Source organism: Laccaria bicolor, genomic scaffold, assembly GCF_000143565.1.
Source record: "Laccaria bicolor S238N-H82 LACBIscaffold_4 genomic scaffold, whole genome shotgun sequence".
NCBI lineage: Eukaryota > Fungi > Basidiomycota > Agaricomycetes > Agaricales > Hydnangiaceae > Laccaria > Laccaria bicolor.
Window position 1 is genome coordinate 605,379 of NW_001889875.1, and position 18,411 is coordinate 623,789.

Genomic DNA, 18,411 nt, shown 5'->3' on the forward strand with positions numbered 1-18,411 from the left:
ATCGACGAATGCAAAAATTGAGGTATGTGTGAGCTTGAAGTTTGGAGTTGGTTTGGAGGTGAAGAAAGGTGAAGAATCAGTTTGCTGAGTTCGAAAACCTGATGTTACTTGGATATTACTCTGCGGACGAAACTACTTATGTACATAGCCCTCATGAAACAGGTATACATAGAATGTCGGGTATAGGATTGTATGGCGAAGCGAAGTCTGGTATAAAAATCCTCGAAGGGTAACCTATATCTAATCGCTAAGCGGGAACGTTTGAAATTTCTAACCTCACACGAATCCACGCAGCAAACGCGGCGAATAGATGGATGGCGTCCTCATGTTTCTCGCAAAAGTGGAGAAGTGCCTTATGGCGCTGCTCTGTGCTCGACCCCGTAGCCCTCAGAAGCTTCTCTTGATCCACAGGGCAAACGTATGGAGGCTGCCTAACATCTTCTGCTAGTGACGCACTTCCCTGCATAACGCATGCGTAGTATACGCAATGGTCAATCCCAAAGCAGTGACCAAGCTCGTGGCTTGTGGTACGACATACACGACCGAGCCAAAGGCCTGCAAGACTCGCGATGGACGGGGAGTGATCCAACGAAGGAAGGTTGGTATGCGACAATATCGCGGAGTGTATGGCGGTCCCAGAAAGACCATTTGATGACGCAACTGTTGCATTTCCAATGGAAGTCGAGGAGCTGTTCTTGTCCAAGTCTACATTATGAGACTTTTTCTGCCTCTTCCTCGGTGTGGGAGTCGCTGACGCTGATGAACAGGCTTCGCGGACGTAAAACTCGCAATGAGATGCTGGCCAAGCATGATACCGGTCCACATTTTGCACGGAGTCCAAGGAGGGATTGTATCTGGCTGTAGAGATGACTGCTACCCGGCTACCACCATATGCACGCCCACAAACGAAGAGGTCGTCATCATCTTCAAAGAGATCGTGATTCACGAGCAAAAGGAGAGCATAAGCGTCCTCCGGGAGGATGCTGATAGCGGCGTCGAGTAGATCGTCTAGGTTGAGCTGGTGGCTGAAGATTTTATCTGTGGATGGGCGGGTACGGATACGGACGCACTCCGTGGAAGTATTCAAGCCAACATATTGAGGTGACGATTTCTGCAACCTTGAAGTTCCTGATACAGGAGTGTCCCACGCTGCGAAGGAGAGTTTGGATCGCAGTGGTTTCACTGGCATGCCGTGGTAAAACGCGCCTAGATATTCCATGATATCGTCCGTATGTGGGGGTGACACCACCTCTTTCTTTCCAGCTCGCAGTGAAGGCCGACTCCAGGCATGCATCGTGTCCACGTCGGAATCTATCGTTGGCGGGGAAGCAACGTATACAACCCTTTTGGCCACCGTTACTTCATTGCGGTCCTTCAGACGAATCCATGCCCGCACACTTTGAGGAGGATAGCGCGGGTCTAATGCCAGATCGTCATCTGGTAGCACTAATGGCGCAGGAAATGAAGAAGAATTATCTGTTTGAACTTCAGTTACCTTGGTTCGCTTTGAGTTTCTCGTAGGCACGACACCCTGAACAGTGGTTGCCGCCGCCCGTTTTTGTTGGTTAGGCCTGCAGTAGCCTACTTCTTCAGCGTGTGCACTCGACGTGAAACAAAGAGAGTTATGGTTGCAAGTTGAAAGCATTATATCGGAGTTGTGCCAAGATGCAAATAGGGACACACAATTTCTTGTATGTACAGATGCCTACCAAGTTGCAACATCTAGCGGGCGTCCTCAGCTTCGTATTCAAGCTGGACTAACCAGGCTGGGTACTTCTACATACGACGACGGCTTCAAAATCGACTATCACGAGAACCCAAAGGATAAAACCAATCTATTAACGATCTACAGGACTGGTCAATGCGTGATGTTGATCAGGATTCCAGAAAACAGCGTACCACGACGGCACCCTACTCCATTCCAAGAAAACTCACGTAAGTGACTCTCGAACCAATGTCTATCATCAATCGACATATCCGAGCAATGACCCTCAACAGTAACGGTGTCAAGTTCGGGGGCTTCGACATTCTTCCACCATTCTGGGTCCGCGTAATCGACTGTACGGTTGCGACGCCTGACCAGGCGTTTCAAAGCCTCAATGGAGAAATTGGAACACCCTGTCGAGATAATATCTTCCAGCGAACTGGCATTGAATCTTGATGGATCATCGGGCTTGACTGAGCCCAAAGTTTTGAGGACAGCATCGTCGTATCCTGGGCAATTTGTAAAGTGGACTGTGGTTCCATTCCACGATTGTAAAAGGGAAGGTATTTGCCCATCCTCATCCATCGAGTCCAAATAAAGATCCTGACAGAACAAAGGGAAGATGTCTTCATCTAGGAAACAGTTCTTTATCGTGACCACGTCGAGATTATCCCAGTAACAATGATAGAGTAGGTCATTGAGTAGCTTGCCATCAAGATTCTTTATCTCTAGGCACCTGACGTTGTTGAGTGGAAACTGATTTCGGGGCTGGGAAGGAATGAAATCAAAATCGACGTCTTCAAATGTGAGGGTATCAAGACTAGTAAGGTCTTCGAGAAAATCAACGACGTCGCTAACTTTGAAAGGATGCACCGCGATATCATCATTCTTATCAAAGTGGGAGACAGTCAACTCGCTAAGATTGTCAAGGTAATCGGTCCATTCAGGTCTCCGTTGGCAGATGTAGCGAAAGTTCTCTCCATCCACAAGCATGGTCTTCAAGAGAGGGCAAGAGAACTGGTTTGAAGGAAAGCGTCGGCGCAACATGTTAGGCCCATCGTCCAGACGACATTGCAAGGTCAACGAGACGAGAGAAGGCATACAGCAAACAAAGTGCTTTTCAATTGATGGTAAGGAGGAGCTGCAATGAACATCAACGTGAAGACGCCGGAGTCTTGAAAAGTGAGGAACGGCGAGCCCAAGCATCGTTTGAACGTAAGCGCCCTCAAACTCGTCGGATGGGACATGTCGAGATCGAATGAGGACAAGGTCAAGTGGGAGATTGTGCGATAAAGGTAACCGATTTGCAACTCTATTCCAATGGTAAGGAACGTTGATAAAGTTGACGATAGTCGTCCATAGTTTCGGAATAGAAACAACAATATTAGCCCATAGAGAGGTTACGCCACAAAGTGCGCGACGAGCGATATCGAGCTGGAGGAACCCCGTATCCATATCGTTATATCTTAGCACGGCGAAGCAGAAGATATGTGATAGAAGTTCGACGGGGAGGTCATTGACGGATGGTCTTTGATCGGCATGGATGGTGATATCAGATGGAGACAAGTCAGCCCTTCCGGACATGCTGGAAAAATGTGCGGGTTTTGAGTGCGTAAATCCTGTCCTGTCAAGAACGATTGCCCTCTCGATAGAGTTAGGTCAAAGAGACGCCTACTACCATGTCGTTATGTAGCTTTCTCGGTTTTGAGCTTCTGTGGAGGTTGGAATCGAATGTTGAAGTTGGTTGAAGCTGTTCAAAAAAAAAAAGTTCGCAGTTGCAAGGGTCAGCTGGCGATCACGCTGGCCTCGCGTAAAAATGACCACCGCAGGACTCGAACCTGCAACCTTTTGGTACCGGAAGGCCATCGAAGCCAAACGCGCTACCATTGCGCTAGGTAGCCACATGTGGTTTCTCCATTTACGATTTGTACAATTGGTTGGCATTCATCATGATGATCTCCAAAATTTCACCTTCAAGGTCACAGGAAATCCAGCGAATCATATAAACGGTCAAACAGGCGTTTTCTGAGCTCAAGTTTATTCAGTACTTCTTGGGAGGTTACAAAGCTTGTAGTGGTAGTCATTGTGTGTGCAAGATCCCCGCAGCGATCGGATTTGGACCCGTTTGGGGAATGACCGAAGGCTGTTCAACTCTTTCTCTTCTTCCCAATATATATCTCGAGCTATCTATCTATCCCCGAGCGCCATGGCTCTTAACTGGACCATGCTGAAGCATGACCGCTCGCCGATTCCACTACCAAACGAACATACAATCACCTCCATCGAAACGGGCGCAGATCTCTCACTTACCATACCTGATGTACCTCCAATGACGAGTTCATCGACCGCTGGCGGGTCGGGCGGCGCGAAGAGGTTGAAGGCTTCTGGGAGGATCTGGCTTACTGATCAACGCGTACGTGGTTCTGTTATACCCCTGAGGTTCTGTTGTTCATTGGATCTCTCTTGGTGGACCTTGCATGCATCCAACAGCTAATCTTTACGACGGAAACTGGCGCATCTTTTGAATCGCTCTCAGTTCCATTACACTCTATTCTCTCTACGCGATTCGAGCAACCGACCTTTGGGGCAAACTATCTAGCATTCGAGATCAAGCCATCGCCAGAGGGCGGTCTCACGGATGGAACGAGGGCTGAATTGCGTTTCAAAGACAGAGCCATGTTCGACTTTGTCAGTTTGTTGGAGAAAACGAGGGAGAGGGTTATATATATGAAAAGACAGGCAGCAGAGGACTCTGAACTGGAAGGATTGCGTACGTCATTCTTGGGTTCAATTAGGCGTCTCAGGGCTGATTCATTGCCCTTACTGCAGCAACATATACCCTGCCGGCGGAATCAAGCTCCGTCTCGATGGTGGACGGTATACCAGTGGAAAACCCACCGGGCTACGACGTCTAAATATCAATATCTGTATTTTTTGACCACCACACGATTATTATTTGTATCTGACTTTCGCGAGTTACAGCCGTCTTAGGGAGTGTACCTACTGTAACACAAGCACATGGATCTCGCTGTATGAATTATAATTTACATCCTACTCCCCAGCCATGCTATGCACTGTGTGCATGGTCAGAGTCGCATCACCGAAGCCTCCTTGATTGCACCTCCGTACCACCGTGTTACTATCTGGTTTTTCCAATCACGATCTCGTTTACAACCTGTTTCAGCTTGATGGGGGCCGCTTGGTGACTACGGTACGTAGAGCCGCGGCACTTTTCTGATTTCTTCCCGTTTTCCTTGGCCTTTTCCAACTGTGAGTCGCCTCTTACCACTGCCAGACCAACGTGGCTAACTCGAATTTTGATTCAGGAGAATTTCTAACTGAAGACCACGTAAAACGTTGCCAAAGGTAGGGGAAACATTCAATTTTTTAAGGAGTGTTTATCCAAGCTGTAGTTTCAGGAAATCCAGATGTCCAAAGACGCCACAACATATTTTGTTACGAGAACGCCAGTGCCTGTTGGGGAACCTGAACCTGCTGTGTTTTTCTAAATCCGGCAAAGCCTTTGCCAAATCGGTAACATCTGACTTAGGTCGCGAGAAGTTATGGTACACATCTATGATCTAACAATGCATTTTTACTAGAAAGTTTGGATGATCCTCAAATAGTCACAGTCCTTATCGCCCTCCTCCCTCATCGATCATCTATTTGGCTCCGCATCTTCCAAAAATACTCAGCGCACTAATATCGTTCATTGTACCCCGAAAGAGACCTTCTCAGGCAAACTCTTTGGATACGGTGACGGATCTCGCAAGCTGAAGTAAGGAAGAGTTGACGAATCTCTCACACAGACTTGTCACTCACTTCTAACGTCAAGACTTATAGAACACTTCACTATTTAGTCGAAGGTCCTGCGTGCAAAGTGATCACGCAATACTCCGACCGGCATTCTGTCTTTCGGTGCCGCCAATTTGCTACCGATTCATAATTTCTGCGAGTGACCTAGATAACAAGGCTACGGCTGCTTCTTTGAGCAGATAGGCCATCGATCAAGTGACTCCGAGTCCAGGCTACCTATTTCCGCCGCTTATGATGTACTCCTCAAACTTCAGGGGCATCTCCGAGTCTCCACATCTTCTTCGTGTTTTTCTTGGAGAAACAACGCCGATTGGCTTTGGTACCCGTATGTAAGTAAGATGTAAAGTGGATTGCTATCAGTCACCTCAGCCTCACCATGTCAGGTAACGGATTTGCACTTTTGGGTGCTGCAATACTAGCCACAGCTGCGTACTGGTACCTCTCGAAATCAGCCCGCCGACTCAGACTCCCGCCTGGACCAAAGCCACGACTTCTCTTTGGAAACCTTTATCAGCTCCCGAGCACAGAGCCTTGGCTGACCTATGCCGATTGGGCCAAAGCCTTCGGTAAGCGAGCGAGTTATCAGGTCTTTCTGATTGCTTGCTGAAGGGCTTCTTGAAGGACCGATCGTCTACTTTCAGACGTTGCAGAGGCAGGTTGTCGTCCTGAACTCACTGAAGGCCGCATCCGACCTTCTGGACGCTCGTTCGCACATTTATTCCGATAGGCCAGTAATATGGATGGCCGGGGAGCTTGCGGGGCGTAAGAAAACTGTCTTTCATACGCGGTTTTTGGATCCTCGCTTCAAGTTATTCCGAAAACTTTTAAACGCAGGACTAAACGCTCGGACTTCACGCAATTATCGGCCAATTCAAATCGAGGAGAAGAATGTTTTATTGAAGGCGTTGGCGACCAACCCAGAGGATTTTGTTGGGCATGTGAGAAGGTGATTTGCGACGTTGCTTGTAATGAATAATGAATGTTGAAAATATTTTTGGTTTAGGAATGCTGCAGCAGTCATATTAAAGATAGCATATGGCTATCATGTAGATGGAAACGATGACTTGCTCGTCAAAGTTATCGATGAAGGGTTTAAATTAACCGGATCCATTCTCACCCCCGGAAAATACTTGATTGAGTCCTTCCCCGCTCGTCAGCTTCCCACCAATTATGTCCGGTTGCTAAATTCTGACGTTGGAATTTAGTTAGGTTCGTTCCAGAGTGGTTCCCTGGCGCCGGCTTCAAGCGCGTCGCGAAGCATGCCCGAGAACAACTGAGTCGGATTGAACAGGTCCCTCTTAACTGGGCTAGAGCTAATATCGTCAGTACCGCGATTTCTCGTTGCTCATGGAGCCTTGAAAAAATATAGGCGACAGGCGATTATGTGGAGTCATTCATTTCAGAGTATCTCTACCCAGAAAGTGGTGAACTGCCTTCTGAGGAGGAGCAGGACATCATCAAGTGGTCCAGCGCGGTGCTTTATGCTGGAGGCGCCGACACGGTCAGTTGCGCATTTTTCCCTTTTTTTTTTCTCCTAAAGATTCTTAACCAGACCGTTTCGATTATGACTACATTTTTTCTTATCATGGCACTATATCCTGAAGTCCAAAAACGCGCACAGGCTGAAATTGAACAAGTCACCGCTGGTCGTCTGCCAACGCTGGACAACTATGATTCCCTTCCATATGTTATCGCGTTGGTCAAAGAAATAATGCGATGGGGTCCAAGTCTCGCCCTGAGTAAGAGGTGCCGATTGTCCGACGACGACCACTGAAATTTATTCTGCACCACAGGCCTCCCTCATATGGTAATGGAAGACGACATTTATGAAGGCTACGTGATCCCGAAAGGAACAACGATTTATGGGAATATTTGGTTAGTCTACCTTTGCTAATGAAACCGACGTCCGCTCAAATAAAAATGAAGGGCTATTGGCCACGACGAGAGCGTGTATCCGAATCCCATGACTTTTGATCCCAGCCGGTATATTGGAGAAAATCCTCAACCAGATCCCTACAAATTTGTGTTTGGATTCGGGCGCAGGATCTGTCCTGGTGGGCGCCGGATCGCTACTATTTTTACGAAAACCTGACGCCTGGTCCTTCTTTGTTATATATTAATCAGGTGCTCATCTCGCTGAGATGTCAATTTTTCTCAACATCGCAAATATTTTGGCGACGTTCAATATCTCTAAAGCAGTAGACGAAAATGGCAAAGAGGTGGAGCCGACTGTTGCATGGACGACGGGACCGACGACGTAGGTTTCCTTTTTCGAAAAAAAAAATACTGTTCATTTCTTATTGCACAACCAAGGCACCTCAAACCGTTCTCCTGCCAAATTACACCCCGATTTGACGTTCTTGCAGCGCTTTCACAATAATCTTGGGCATATTTTTTCTCTCGAGGAAACGATTGAGCTTCCAGATCTTACTTATGGAGGCACTAAGGACGAAACCATTCCATGTATCGATTAAATCCACAACTTCAACACTTGCCTATGTACTTAGTTGTAAATGTATTTTGTTTATGGGGGTGGGGTCATTCGGTTTATTGACTGGAACAGAAATCCTTAATCTGACCTTTAAGCGAGGGCACAGAGTGGAGTTGCTGTGATTAACGTGATAAAACTTCGTGATGATAGGCTGGGTACACCATAGTAATAGAACACTGAAAATCCACGAAACAAATCAATAGGGCTTGAACCGTCTTGACGCCTTCAACTTTTCCACTTTGGCCTTGTCTTCTTCCCATTTCTTTTTTAAATCCATGAGCGCTGTGGCGACGTAGAACAAGTCAGTGCGCTTTCAAAACAAGAACCAAGAGAAAAACGAACCGGATCGCTGCTTTTCCGCCTTCTGGAACGCATAAAATCCCTCCTTCTCTTTCTTCTCCTTCTTTTTAGTACGATACCTTCCACTCTCCCCAGCCCTTTGGAATCGCTTACTAGCCACCCCTACACCACCACCCAACGTCTTTCCATACGCACCACCCCGCGTAACGAGTGTGAAGCCGTCCTCGTCGACTATCGCATCGCCCTTGAGGTACTTCGACTTTTGTTTCTCCTTTGCTAACTGGTATTCGTATAGCTCGATGGACGTGTCTGCGTGCTCCCGCACAACATCAAGAGGAGGGCGTAATGAAGCGTAAAGTGCTCTATAATGAGCTGCCCCGCGCGGTTCCTCAGATGTGGGCCATGGCCGTGGCTTGCTCGAAGCCGACATGGCACGATCGAGGGAGGAGGAATCAAGGAAAACAATATGAGCCGGTCGGCCAGTTCTCCTCAGCGTACGAAGGGATGTCGATGGTAGGGGTGTTACAGTGGGTATGTCGGATTTGGATGTTTTCCGTCGTTTACGAGGCTGTTCGTCTGATTCTTCCATATCCTCATCTTCATCATCCTCGCTGTCAGCCTCTTCGTGGTGGGGTTCTTTCGCCTCAAAGTCAAAGACGACCCTCTCTACAGTCCCGCAGTGTTTGAATAGAAGGATGAGTTCCCTTTCTGTCGTGTCCGGGGGGATGTTGACCAGGAACAAAGTCCTACCTGATGGTAGAACGCTGTGGATTTCAGCTTTGGACGATGAATGAGGGCGCGCGTAGATATAGTGGGTTGTCGACGGCGTATACAGGACGGGGATCAGGGTGAAGCCATTGATAGAGGACGCAGGAGACATTTCATTCAAATCCACTGCCCAAAATTTCGCATTGAGCAGTGTTTGGATCAATTGAGGATAGCAAACACGCTGTGGGCAAGGACCAGTGGTCGTCAGAGAACAACGAGAGACTCAACGAATATGTTGAGGTCTCTCAGGCTGGTCTTAAGAGAGCTTTGCACGTTCGTGGATTCTGTTTATGATGTCTCAACAGATGCTCAAATTACTCACATAGGTTGGAGAACGAGTCTGGGAGAACTGACACGCTCTCAAGCGCGCCTTGGTGCCATCGCCAGCTCCAACCAATCTAATTTATTGTTCGAAGACGTGTCATTGACTCTTCCTATTACTTTTGAATTCCAACTAACCAAAGCACGCGACGTCATCAGGCATGTCTGAGCAAGGAGATAATGTACTCATCCGCTCTGTGGAGCGAATCAGAAGGCGGCGTTTGGGGGATCTCGAGGTCGGACCGACACCTGGGGCGCTTGTCGGGCACGGTTGCGAAATTGGTGTCAATCTCTGCGGACCGACCTCAACCGACTCGGCAGCAGGACTGCACTAGAGGTTTATCCCAGAATCCACCTCAGATAGTTCCGAAGAAGAAAAAAAGAGGAATTTTCCAAGGCCAGCCTATAGTTATGACCAGTGGCCACGACGTCGACGGTGTGCTGCTCCCGGCGTTCCGAGTCTCCTTCACTGGTTGATTGTCACTTAGTCTCATGCAAATTTGGCCACTTCTCCGGCATTGTCTCTCAGCCGGTCGCTCTATAACCAGGAGCGAGTTGTACACGGAGCGACGGCAAGCATTATAAGGCCCTGTGAAGCTTCACCAGAGGTTTATCCCAGAATCCACCTCAGATAGCCCCGGAAAAAAAAGAGAGAGAAACCCTGCTGTTCAATTGGACTGCAAATATACCATTGGCTGAAAAAGCGTTCCACGACGTCGACGGTGTGTTGCTCCCGGTGTTCCGGGTATCATTCTATTCTTCACTTATTGACTGTCACATAGTCTCATGCAAATTTGACCACTTCTCTTCTTCTTCTCCGGCATCGTCTCGCCGGTCGCTCTAGAACCAGGAGTGAGTTGGACACGGAGTGACAGCAAGCATTATGAGGCCCTGTGAAGCTTCACCAGAGGTTTATCCCAGAATCCACCTCAGATAGCCCCGGAAAAAAAAGAGAGAGAAACCCTGCTGTTCAATTGGACTGCAAATGTACCATTGGCTGAAAAAGCGTTGAACATCGAGTGGAATTTCCCAAGGCCACCCTATAGTTATGACCACGATGGGCGTTCCGAGTATCATTTCCCCCTTCACTTGTTGTAGTCTCATGCCACTTAGTCTCACTTCTCTTCGGTCCCTAACATGTTCCGTGTTCTTCTTCACCTCCTTAACGGCGACCACACTATTAGAATTTACCTCTCCTGGTCCTATATAAGCAGCTTGTGCAAATATCTCCACCCTCATCGTTCGCGACCGTTTACATTGGTACGTGAACAATTCAACTCATTAGTCTCCTGTGCTTACATCGTTTTAGTCTCTGTGTTTATCAGGTACATTTACCCACTGTTGTTGCCCGTTCACGGTGCTGAGGTCTTCGTTTTGATCAAGTTTATCACCACTTGCAACATGCCTTGGAAAGGAATCTCTGGTAGTCTCTCGCGAATCTCCGCTGGATCAGTCACCAATGTTTGGGGAGTCAACGCTGCCAACAACATCTACCGTTACACAGGCGATGACGCCAAACCCTGGGTCCAGATCCCCGGAGCCCTCACCGACATAGGCGCGGCCGCTGATGGCACCGTTTGGGGGGTCAACGCCGCCGGCAACATCTACCGCTATGTCTGGGATTCCAATCACTGGACCCAAATTAAAGGAGCTCTTAAACGAATCTCTGCTGGATCCCGCACCAATGTTTGGGGAGTCAACGCTGGGGGCGCGATCTACCGTTATACAGGTGATGACGCCAACCCCTGGGTTCAGATCCCTGGAGTCCTCAGCGACATTGGTGCGGGTGCCGATGGCACGGTTTGGGGGGTCAACGCCGCTGGCGAAATCTATCGTTATACTGGGGACCAAGGCGATCCCAATCACTGGGTTAAAATTCCCGGTGCCCTCAGTGCAATCTCTGCTGGAATAAAAACCAATGTGTGGGGGGTCAACTCGGCGAACAACATCTACACATCCACAGGCGATGACAAGAACCCCTGGCTTGGGATCGGCGGTAGCCTGGTTGATATCGGTGCGGGCACCGATGGTGTGGTTTGGGGGGTCAACGCGGGTGGAGGTATTTACCGTTGGATTCGTGATTAGCCTGACCTTGGTGTTAGGGTATGTTCACGTTCCCACCTTCAAGTGATCACATTCTCATCAATCCCCTCGATTTAAAGTTACACAAATTACCTTTGAATGTTCAACTACTGTGAAATCTTTAGGATAGTGTCCGTTCCCGACGCCTGACTGTCTTGTACTTTTTCTTTGCTTAGCACCGGACAATCGAATATATGATCGTTTACTCGTGACGAGAACTGTGTTACTTTTCGTTAAGTGTCCCTGATCAAAAGTGGTTCTTGCGTGGCAAAACATTGCACGGCTTGTTGCTTAGTATTGAGAGTCAAAGGGTGTAAGCACCACACCAAGCATGAACTTGAAAGTAAGTAATTGGAAATTACTGAGGTAGGAAATGTTACGTCTCCATTTTCTTTGCGAGCCATTGAAAACCTGAGTTGAAGATGAACCCAAATTTAATGCCAAAGCGCGTAAATCCTGCTGACCTTCCATAAAGCGATTGGATGGGGGTGAATAGGTAAATAAAGCAATGCGCCCTTTTTCCTGATGAACAATGGTGAACGCACCTCTGCAATCATTTCTTGGAAATCACATTCTGCCATCAAATCTGCCTCTTCCTTCTCAGATGAAATGTTGTCCGTGGAAACCAGGATCAAAATAGGTTGCGACAACGTCTTCGTATCATGGACAAGACTAATGAGTTCTCTCCTTGACCGGCTCATATACTCAGCATTTGATGCATCAATCACGAAGACGATTCCACAAAGGAGTATCAGGCAGGTTTTCCCTTGTAAAAAGAAAGGCTAAGGCCCATTAGTTTAAGACAATGTAAGAAGTAAGCGAAAAGACGTGCCTCCAAAAGTGTCGAAAGGAATGTATGGATCAAGATATACACCGTCGATGTTCAGCCGTACCTCAGCTTGAGCGAAAAGTCAGGACTAGGTCACAGAATCAGTGATATGCACACACACACCAAAGTTGAAGCCTTCTACGTGTCCTGAGTGTTGGTAATATTGATCATGTTCAACTGACCGAGCCAAGGTTTGTGGGCCGAGAACTGTCAATGATATAGTAGCGAGTTGAAGATGGGTAGGACAAGCTTAACAGTCAGTTCCACATGGCAGAATCCATAGAAATAAATCTTCGGTGGTGATATCACGCCTATGGAACGCAGGGTTAAGTAAAGCTACACTGACCCTGAAGAGCACTTAAGCTCACCAACTTGAAAGCGGATTAACAGTCGCCTGAGCATCGTATTTCTCGGCCCGTTCAAGTGTAAATAAATGTGAAGCCAATGCGAAAGGTCGCGGTGCAATTAGCAACTTGAAACAGCCAGTGAACGTGGACATCGACGTCACCGCAGACCGTCGCTGAATTGCGCTTTTTCTATTTTTGGATGCACGGCGCTTATCGCCAAACGCACCCGTTCCCAGAGTCAATCACGGAAAATGCTGTATGTATTCGATTTCACAGGCATCGCATCCGAGTTGGTGACAATGATTAGAACAACGAGAAACTTGACATGAACTATGACAAAACAAGAAGCTAGAGTGGACGGCAGGGACTAGAGTAACGAAATCACAGAATCGAGACGAAACAATGTCGAAAAGAACGGAATGCTGTTGTTGAAACATGGTCGTGAGGATGACAAAAAGAAAGCCTATCAATACAAGGCGGGGTATGATATATAACTGGTCAAAGGTCTCGCGAATGGTTGAAGTGAATAGCGAAAATGGAGGCTGCGCATAAGACCAAAGCCGACTCCAACCGATGACACGTAAGATTTAGCGTGATAGTGATGTAATATTCTGAGAAAACATACAAAGTGCAAAATAGTGTTTGGCATGAGGGGGCGTAGGGTTCGTTATGCACTTGGGTCTTCAAGGCGATGGCGTCCTTCGGAATTGACCGTTGCTGGGAATATTCCCCATGCGCTCAGAGGATTTCCAGGGACGATCAAGGTCAAGGCTCGCAAGGGTCCCGTTGAGGTCGTGAAGAGGATCATAATCTAGTTGTTCACGACCCCCCTGACGCTGAGACGACGTCTGTCCCGATGATGGCCGCGAATTGGGGGCCTCAGCACGTCCGGGGGCACGATTATGCGGGGCCGAAGGATCTGCTTTCTCGGCGAATGATCCGTACCGGGAAGCACTCGACGGCCTAGTAGATGTTGGAGAAATTCTCTCTAGCCCAGTTGCCGAACCCCCGTTTCCGATCTTCAGGTCCTGTGTCTGTAATGGAAAGAAGCCAGGTGCGTACGCCTTGAACGGGTGAGGCAGTGTCTCCAGGCGTGAAGTCGAGTCCCGTCTCTTGCTCTCTGCATACAAATTCGGATCTGGAGAGAATGGGGAGAAAGTAGACAATGCCCGATTAACTTCAGGACGTGGCATGTATCCTGGAGAGAAGGAGTCGAGCCCTGGCGGGAGGTCGTCTGATGGTATCCCCAGCGACCCTCGCCCCTTCTGGTCCGCAAAAATCTCGTTGTGGAGAGAGTTAATGTATCCTGCGGATCCGTCACTTCCGTCCAATGGGGAACTGTTAGTGTTGCCGAGGTACCCTTGCTGTATCGTAAACTTCTGTAAGAGTTGGATGGCCTGCTCCTGCGTCATGGCGTTGGGGACAGTAGGGACCGCATACTGCGCCTGAAGGGCAGCAGCTTGAGCGGCCTGTGCGGCAGCCTGCGCAGCCTTATCTGTGTAGAATATGAGTGTCAGATTGGCCTATCAATGAAGGTAAATACATACATTGGCTGCGACCCCAGCTTAACCGAATTCTGCTGCCGCCGATTGGAAAGCCTTGCATCTTCTCAATCGCTTTCTCCGCATCAGCTTTGCGAACAAACTGAACGAAGCCACAGTGTTTGCCAACCGGCACTTTGACCTATTTGGAGTTTAGTTGGGAATCGACGTCCAAGTATGACAGTGTAGGCTTACATAGTGAATGTCCCCAAACGGAGCAAAGAAGGTCCTCAAAGTATCCTCAGAAATCAGTGGTGACAAACCCCCCACGAAGACAGTGGTGTTGTACGGATCCGTGGACGTAAGTTGCTCTCCATTTGGACCGATCAAATTGCCCAGAATAGCTCTAGCCTGAGCGTGATGCTTCCAAGACTCCTCAGAGATCGTAAATCTTGGCGGTCCATCCTCAGATGCCAAACTCAAAACCTGTCGCAATTGTTGTTCATGGGCATACGAAGTACCGGCGTTGCTTGTTTTGATGGGACTGGCATCACCATTGGCATACTGTTGCGCAATTTGAGCGAGAACGTTGTTGGGAAGGCTCATCATTTCGTCTGAAATTGCAGACGTTGCCGAACCATAGCCAGACGTGGATATACTGAGGCTGGAATCGGAACCAGTGCTCAGAGAGTTGCTGGACGTGGACCCGCCTATCGACGAGCCTGAGGTGGATCCAGCCACCCCAGTACCAATGAGGGAACCGTTGGAGGATCCAGATGCGATGGGCGCTGAAACACTCTTAGTCTGGGTAGAATTCGGGAGCGGAAGAGCAAGTGTGATAGGTTGGTTCTGAGGCTCGACGGCCCCAACACTAGGAGGCGAAAATTGCACTTGAGGAAGGTCCATCAGAGGTAGAGTTGCAGGTGGCTTAAACTTTGCAGTTGCCGGAGAGATGCGCACTGTTTGAAATGAGTAAATATATGCGCATCGAAAACATAAAAACTTACTTGGTCGAGAGAGACAGTAAAGTCCGTGCATTTCGATCAAAGCGCGTTGCTGGTCAGCCTCGTCGGTAAAGCTGTATATGAAATTCAGAAGGCCGCACTATATGCGGAAAACAACAACTGACCGAACAAAGCCATAGCCCCTAGAAACTCCTGTGACTGGGTCGAGCATAATCTTGGCGCTCTTGCAGCTAAGAAACGGTCGAATGAACTTTGGCTCCCTATCATTACGGAGACCGAGCACAGGATTACGAAAAACGGCCACCAGATCCGAGTTGGATGTCTCGGGAGCAAGATCTCCAACAAAAATGCTGTACTCTTTAGGATACTGCTGCTGCGCAGATGCCGCATACATCCCGTTGCTGGAAACAAAGGCGTCAGGCGTGGGCGATGAAGAAGATGCCGAATTTACAGAGGAAGCCCAGTTGAGCACAAAAGGCTTGGACGAGTTAGGCATAGTGACCGGACTAGTCTTCGGGCCACTATTAACTTGGGCGAGGACGGAGGCGGCATGGGAGGGGGTGGGGAATGTGAGGAAACAGTAGCCGGGATTGTTGGCCTGCTGACCGGTAGCAGGATCTGGGGCCGGATGAGGAACCTTGATATTGACAGGATCCCAGCCCATGAGGGTGCAGACTTGTTTGGCGTAGTCTTCGTCCATCCAGGGCTCAATTTCTCCCCACCAGAGCGTTGAGCGTGAGGAATTCGTGTTGTTAGCGAGCAGTGAATTAGGGGACTGGCGGTAATACTGGGCGTCTCTGTCGTTAGGGGAGCTGGTCTGATACAAGGCGGCCTGGGAGAGAAGGGACGGAGGAGGAGAGGGAGGGGAAAGGCGGGTTAGATGGTGGTTGAAGGGAGAGAAGGATCGCAATGGCAAATGCGTGTTGGACGAGCTAGGATTGTGTCTGTTTGGTCCAGAAGAGAAGTCTCCAACCCCAAAACCATACTCTTTCTGCTCCAGCGAACGCGGTGCAAATCCCCCGTACGACGAATAACTCTGGATTCCAATCGATTGACGGCGATCCTGCGAGCCGTACGTTGCCAGCGACGACGCGTGTTGGTAAGGATCACGCTCACCGCCCCCGCGAACCTGGAAAGCACCCAACCCTGGCGGATACTCGAAATCTTGTTGATCTGTGCGCGACATGACTGTCGTCGGAATGGGGATAGTGGTCAATTTTAAAAAAAGGCAAGGATTTCTTATGTGGAAAAAAACACGATGATGGTGGAAAGCGATACAGAATGGTTGAAAGTTTTCTTCCCGAGTATCAGAAGCAGCAAAACAGCCGAGCGAAGGACGAAACGTGAAGCGAGAAGATGGACAGCGGAGACGAAGCTAGAATGGTAAGAATAGCGACGAGCAACTAATTTGCAAAATGACGACTAGAAAGCGACCGAAAAGAAATTGGATGGCAAACAGCGAGAGGACGAGAGGAGGATCGCGGACGACGGGGCGAAGGAGAAGAACCTAGTGTGGTCCAAGGGGGCGAAAATGTGTTGGCTCCGATTGCCGATGTTGTGTTTATAGGCACGCAGCTATTTGAAACCCCAGTAGCGAATAACAACTATATATTTCCCGCGCCCCTATTTCGTATCTGCTGCGCTCACCACCTCTTGGAGTCATTGTCACCAGATTCAAACACGAACCAAACGATTTCGGATGCCCGAAATAAGGCCATGGTGGGGTTGAAAGAGTGCCTGTGCTGATACGTTTTCGCAATTCATTGTCTGAAAGCTCCAAGTGCATGCATATCAAGTGCCAGAGTCGATATATCGGGAGAACAATGGGGTGATGGTTCCGAGATCATGAACGTCAGTTCCAGGAGGATCGTGAGCTTTCGAAGCATTTGTGTAACTTTGTGGGTCCAGTGGCTGTGTTCTTCCTATCAGGTTCGCGTCCACAAAATCCTCACGGTACTCAGTAAACGAACGACCTGGGCAAGGACCTGGGTGGGTTGACGATTTATTTCTCGCTCCCATTGACGTTTTTCCTCAGTCAGGGAACGACAACCAACCCGCCATTCTTGTCCAAATATCAAATGGGACACCCTTGTGTCTTGTTCTGTCTTGTTGTTCCAAAATGACTCCAGCCAGAGTCAGCGATCAGGATTCCTGCTGTTCGCCACGCGAGCGGGCTGCATTGTTCTCTACCCTCGGTCTAATCCTGTGCCTCTGACTCCGCGTCCCCGTCAAGCATGATGCCATTGTGCCGCAGATGACAAAGCCGCCGCTCTGGTTCATGTGTCATAGCGATGTTCAAGGGAATCTAATTACGGAGGAAATGGGTTCAACGGGGCATACTCAGACATGCCCGGAGACAAAGGCTCGCCCACATCCGATTTCCCTACTCTTGTCTGTCTCCGAGGTTGTCTCCATTCCGAGCGAACAATGGACCACGGGGAAACTTCGAGCTTTGATATCTCAGCTCAGGTTAAGATAATTCAATCCAGCGTTGTGAACAGCCATTGTCCCCGCAAGTCAGAACGCACCTCGCTGTCGTTGCCACCATTGCGGACCGAGAATGGGCGTATAGCTCCACGCGTCAGGCTGCCTTTAACGGATTGTTCAACTGGTACTTTGTTGGCATGGCAGATCCACTTTTGGTGCTCCAACCAGGTTCAATGAGGGAGCCCTTCTACTCCGTGGAGGTTTCAAGTTCGGCCTTGGACAGCACGATACTGGCTACTTGATATCTTCCTCATGCGCGTCCTGGTCTTTCAAAAACTCCGTGGGGCAGCCTACAGCACCAAATATTACCCATTCAAATTTTTACCAAGTGAGCGTTGGCCATATCTCGATTTATACCACACTAAACGCGCCGCAAGCCGATCTGTTGAACAAGCATCTCAACACAGGAATACGCCACACCATTATTCTGGGTTCATGTTTCCCTTCAGGCATTGCAGCGGGCGTGATCGAGGCGAGGCGACGAGATAGGCAAGCGGCCTGAAAGGTGTCAACAAGGCCCTGCGGTGTGATCAAGTCCACAGTTTTTATTTAACTGGAACCGGGGACCACCATACGAACGGTCTGTCGCAAAAAGTATCAGTGTAAAACACAAAAATAGTTATACTGACTCCAAATAAATTTCCAAGGCGACCAGAGTCTTGTGATCCCCCTTCACGCGACTGGTGCCCGCTACTTTTCGTCTGCACCTACGCGTGAGCTGATCACAGGACTGAACTGCCGTATTGTCCAGGTTTGAGAGGGAAGCTAGGCACGTCTAACCCTTTGAATGCACTGGAGCCGCTGGTAGGCAGATATTAT

At 48.9% G+C, this 18,411-nt stretch overlaps 6 protein-coding genes across 6 annotated transcripts; 3 read left to right on the plus strand and 3 right to left on the minus strand.

Moving 5' to 3' along the window:
- Positions 1 to 247: 247 nt before the first annotated feature.
- Positions 248 to 1,645, minus strand: LACBIDRAFT_311264 (uncharacterized protein; the record flags this gene model as incomplete). Its single annotated transcript, XM_001876872.1, has 1 exon — positions 248 to 1,645. The coding sequence occupies one exon, from the start codon at positions 1,643 to 1,645 to the stop codon at positions 248 to 250; it is 1,398 nt and encodes a 465-aa protein (XP_001876907.1).
- A 2,239-nt stretch (positions 1,646 to 3,884) lies between these two features.
- Positions 3,885 to 4,880, plus strand: LACBIDRAFT_192514 (uncharacterized protein). Its single transcript, XM_001876395.1, has 3 exons — positions 3,885 to 4,118; positions 4,196 to 4,475; positions 4,535 to 4,880. Exons 1-3 carry the CDS (start codon positions 3,912 to 3,914, stop codon positions 4,618 to 4,620), a joined length of 573 nt encoding a protein of 190 aa, XP_001876430.1. The 5' UTR covers positions 3,885 to 3,911; the 3' UTR covers positions 4,621 to 4,880.
- A 1,017-nt stretch (positions 4,881 to 5,897) lies between these two features.
- On the plus strand, positions 5,898 to 7,901 carry LACBIDRAFT_311267 (putative P450 cytochrome; the record flags this gene model as incomplete). The annotated part of the gene is made up of 10 exons (XM_001876396.1): positions 5,898 to 6,087; positions 6,143 to 6,467; positions 6,525 to 6,673; positions 6,727 to 6,842; positions 6,891 to 7,022; positions 7,074 to 7,260; positions 7,315 to 7,396; positions 7,448 to 7,575; positions 7,646 to 7,778; positions 7,835 to 7,901. The coding sequence occupies 10 exons, from the start codon at positions 5,898 to 5,900 to the stop codon at positions 7,899 to 7,901; spliced, it is 1,509 nt and encodes a 502-aa protein (XP_001876431.1).
- Positions 7,902 to 8,107: 206 nt separating this feature from the next.
- Positions 8,108 to 9,192, minus strand: LACBIDRAFT_311268 (uncharacterized protein; the record flags this gene model as incomplete). Its single annotated transcript, XM_001876873.1, has 2 exons — positions 8,108 to 8,294; positions 8,355 to 9,192. 2 exons carry the CDS (start codon positions 9,190 to 9,192, stop codon positions 8,209 to 8,211), a joined length of 924 nt encoding a protein of 307 aa, XP_001876908.1. The 3' UTR covers positions 8,108 to 8,208.
- Positions 9,193 to 10,782: 1,590 nt separating this feature from the next.
- LACBIDRAFT_382412 (tectonin 2) lies at positions 10,783 to 11,707 on the plus strand. The gene has a single exon (XM_001876397.1). It carries the CDS (start codon positions 10,803 to 10,805, stop codon positions 11,484 to 11,486), a length of 684 nt encoding a protein of 227 aa, XP_001876432.1. The 5' UTR covers positions 10,783 to 10,802; the 3' UTR covers positions 11,487 to 11,707.
- Positions 11,708 to 12,901: 1,194 nt separating this feature from the next.
- LACBIDRAFT_311270 (uncharacterized protein) lies at positions 12,902 to 13,096 on the minus strand (the record flags this gene model as incomplete). Its single annotated transcript, XM_001876874.1, has 1 exon — positions 12,902 to 13,096. One exon carries the CDS (start codon positions 13,094 to 13,096, stop codon positions 12,902 to 12,904), a length of 195 nt encoding a protein of 64 aa, XP_001876909.1.
- Positions 13,097 to 18,411: the final 5,315 nt, after the last annotated feature.